The sequence below is a fragment of the Harpia harpyja genome, chromosome 17 (genome assembly GCF_026419915.1).
Source record: "Harpia harpyja isolate bHarHar1 chromosome 17, bHarHar1 primary haplotype, whole genome shotgun sequence".
Taxonomy (NCBI): Eukaryota; Metazoa; Chordata; class Aves; order Accipitriformes; family Accipitridae; genus Harpia; species Harpia harpyja.
In genome coordinates this window covers 21,582,682-21,586,489 of record NC_068956.1, presented here as the reverse complement: position 1 = coordinate 21,586,489, position 3,808 = coordinate 21,582,682, and the positions used below count along the sequence as shown (strand labels likewise).

General features: G+C 43.0%; 1 protein-coding gene across 1 annotated transcript in view; it reads right to left on the bottom strand.

Annotated features, from left to right (window-relative positions):
* Nucleotides 1-305: 305 nt before the first annotated feature.
* PARP4 (poly(ADP-ribose) polymerase family member 4) overlaps nt 306-3,808 on the bottom strand; it is a 35,159-nt gene continuing 31,656 nt past the window's right edge. The window contains 1 exon segment of the mRNA XM_052813067.1: nt 306-552. Coding sequence (XP_052669027.1) covers nt 306-552 — 247 coding nt within the window.

Genomic DNA, 3,808 nt, shown 5'->3' with positions numbered 1-3,808 from the left:
TCCACCGCCGGGCGAGGAGGCAGCGAGGCGGCGGCCGCAGCCAATCGGCGCCCCGCCAGCCCATGACGCACGGGGGCGGGGCCCCGAGCCCTCAGGCCCTCGTGCCCTCCGCGCGGCGGCCCGCGGCAGCCAATGGGCGGCGGCGGCGGCGGCAGCAGCGGCAGCAGCGGGAGGCCACGGCGGAGGGGGGCGGGGGGCGGCGCGGCCTCTCGCCGGGCTCGCCCTGTGAAGGCGGCGGGTCCCGTGGCCCCGGGGCCGGCTCTCCGCCGGCCCAATGCCCGCCGCATGAAGCTAGGGTGTCGGCACTACGGCTGCCGGGAGCCCCGGTCCCGTCGGCGAGGGGCGAGCGCCGGCTGACCGCTGGAGCTGCCGGTCTGCACGCAGGCCCGGGGGCCCCTTCCTCGAAAGCGTGACCGAACCCCCGCGCAAGGTGTCGGTGCCTGGCGCAGTAGCCCTTCTCCGGAGAAGGGCGGTGGTGACCGGGGGCACTCAGAGGCGCCTTCAGACGCCGTTGACCTTTCTGCGGAAGGTGCGGTGCCCGGGTGGGCCTGGCTTGTCCGGGTAAAAAGACAGAGCGTGCTGAATGCCCCGGTACAAAGGTGTTACTCTTCGCCCTCAGCCGGATGAGGTTTTGGGGAAACGCACAAGAAAGATGTACACGGACACCTTGGGATGCGGTCCTGCTGGGGAATGGGGGTTTTCACTAGGAAAAAGAATCTTATTAAATTTTGTAGTATTTTGCATGTTAATATAATTGCCTATAGGCAAGCACAGCTCTGTGCAGGAGAAAAAAAAAAAGACAATCTCGTAAGAAAAAGCAAATAAACCACACCCTATTTGCTTATGCAGCTGCCTTTGTTAGAGCCGGAGTGTTAATGTATTGTATCTCAGGAACAGTTCCTTAAAGAACACACATCACGCAAGTGAAACTCAGGCTTTAGCCTGCATGTATACTTTCCATACATACCCATATGGGATGTATTGTTGCAACAGTGAAAACACCCAACTATTTGAATAATTTGGTGAAGGAAAAAAAAAAAATTTTCTTTTATTCATATTTTGCCAGCACTTACTTTCTAAGGTAACTCTAGTACCATACAAAGACTTAACAGCAGATTTAGAAGCTAGTTCATCATTGTCTACATTAAACAGTTCTTCTAGTTATTAAGAAACCCATATCCTAGCTTTTCTCAACTAGAAAGTGTAGTACAAATCCTTCCTTTGTATTTTTACTAAAAAGAGCCAGTATCTTAAACATGTGAAAACAAGGACTCAGAGCACCTTAGAAAGAGAAGGACCTCAGGATATCCCTTTTAGCAACCTCCTCTACAAGATCAAGCGTATCTACTCCATCCTTGGCAGATGTTTGCTTAAATTCTCATGAAAACATCTATGAAAGAGATTCCACAGTTTTCCTTAGTAACCTCTTACAACACTTCTCTATTACTGCTAGGGAGCATTCTCCATTTGCTAGGGCAGTGTAACACATTACCTGTGGTGGCTGTGGAATCTATATCTCCTGCTTCTGAATATTTCCAATGTTTGGACAAACAAGTGTAGAGTATGTTCTGTACACAGTTGATCCCGCCTCAGTGCAAGCAATTGTACGAAGTGTCTTAACTACATTTCCTCAGATCACAAAGCACCAAAGTGTGATTCTGTGCAGCTCCTTGATTTAGAAGAGGTAGTGTGTTCATTCAAACACCTGTGAAAAGCCCATTAAATTAAACTAAATTGCTTTTAGTCTGGTTTTGTTATTAGGCTTCAGTGTTCGGTCTGGTCTAAAATAAAACTAATCAATTAGTTTTTCATCAGAATAAAATCAGAACACAGAGTAACAGCAGGAAAAAAAAAAAAAGAGAGAACTCATTCCTCCTAAGAAAACTGACCTCTGTATTCACAAACTGACGTATGACCGATAAGAAAAGCAGTGCAGGAGAAAAATAACTCTTCTGCTGTTTGCATTACAAGGCACGCTGTAGGAATTACAAAACCATCCAATTGAAAACACTGATATGAAGATATTTATTAGTTCTTTGTTTGTCACATTCTTGTGTCTGTCAAAACATCTCCTGCCATATTTAACTGAACTGCTACATTATGCTTTCTTTACCGTGCCATTGAAGAAGTATATAAGGTTTTAGAAGAAATCAAAACAAAGATATTATAAAAGTCCTTTATAATGTGCAATGAACCAAAGAGATTAATGTAAAAAAATGAAATATTAAGGTATTTTTAACAGTTACAGGTAAGTAAAATACTAGATATATGTAAAAACAAGACTTACTAGCTGTAAGGCCCTTTATTTATTTTTTAAATCTTGTGAATCCACCAAAGGAGCAAGAAAAAAATAATTTCTTGTAATGATAATTATTTGAAAAATCTTTTCGGACCTGGTATTCCTGCTTGTAGGATTAACTTCTGAGGTGAGGGTATACTTTTACCTTCTGCCCTCTGCTTTGCAAAAGGTTGAGGATAAAATGAAGACCTTGCCCTTTTTTAAGCACAAGAAAGTGCAGAAGCTAATAATAATGCTTGAGGGTTTTTTTTTTTCACAGCTGCTTTAGTGCAGCTTTTTTCTATTCAAAGAAAGGGCCTGTGTCCAAAATGTGTCAGTCCAGAATTACTATCACTGCAGATCTTTTAATATGAATGGCTCTGTGCACAGCCCGAACTTGTAGATCTATATTTTCATCTGGCTAGTAAGGCTTTGTGCCAAGATTCTACCATTGTCAAATGGTACTGGATCATAAATTGGTATGTTGAACTTTAAAATACTAACAATTTCAGGAAAGGCAATAATCAGAAGTGTGCTGTGGAAAAAAATTAAGAGGACACTGGGAAAAGTAAGACTCTACACCTTAAGAATAAAGGGGAGTAAATGGTAAATTTGTAGCAATTAGTGGTAGAGAGAAAGTAGGAAATGCTGTGCCAGTGTATTAACAGAAGAAAAAGGGAATGCTACATAAATTTGGAAGAACAATGAACTGAAAAGGAAATCTTTTTCCACAGTGGACAATATTGAGCATAGAATGGGTCAGTTCTTGATCTCGGTAATACCCTGAAACAACCTAAAGGTTAATAAAAAAAAAGTGCACTTGTACTCTGAAATAATCTATGGTACGATGATCCAGCCTGTATAAAATATCATCTGATGCAGAAAACTTCATCATCTGAGCTGCCCTATCTTTTTAGAATCTTTCATAATCATTACTTGCATTTATTTGTACTATTCCAATCACCACAGTGAAGTACTATGCATTTCATAAAGGCAAGCTTGACGACTCCTTTGTATACTCACATATGTTAGAATTGCTTTCATCCAGCAATCAATGCAATTTTATTTGTATTCCTGACTAGAGTAGCCAAAATTATACAACCAATTTTTCCCTCTGTCAGGCAGTTTCGAAAGAGAGAGGAAGGTTTCCAGGGCTCTCCTGACTGTTTCTTTATCCTGTTCCTACATGCCCTGTAAAGTATGAAGTGTGTAAATCTTCCCATTTTGGCACAAGGAGTCTGTTGGTGGCTGGGGCAATCCAGATTCACTGGAGGCCTATTCCTTCATACTTCTTTTAAAGACCTTTGTCTTTCCTCTATACCAAAAAACTTTCCAGCTGATAATTGTTAACTTCACCCGCAAAGAAAGGGAATTTCCAGATGTAGGGACCCTATATTCAAAAGATAATAGAGCGCTGGGACTTACAGAAGTGAGGGGGGCAGGGTTCAGAATGAGCCAGCACCAGCATTCCCCACAGCTAAAGGAAAGGGTGGAAATTGTGCTGTGAAGAATCATCTGCTCTAATAATTT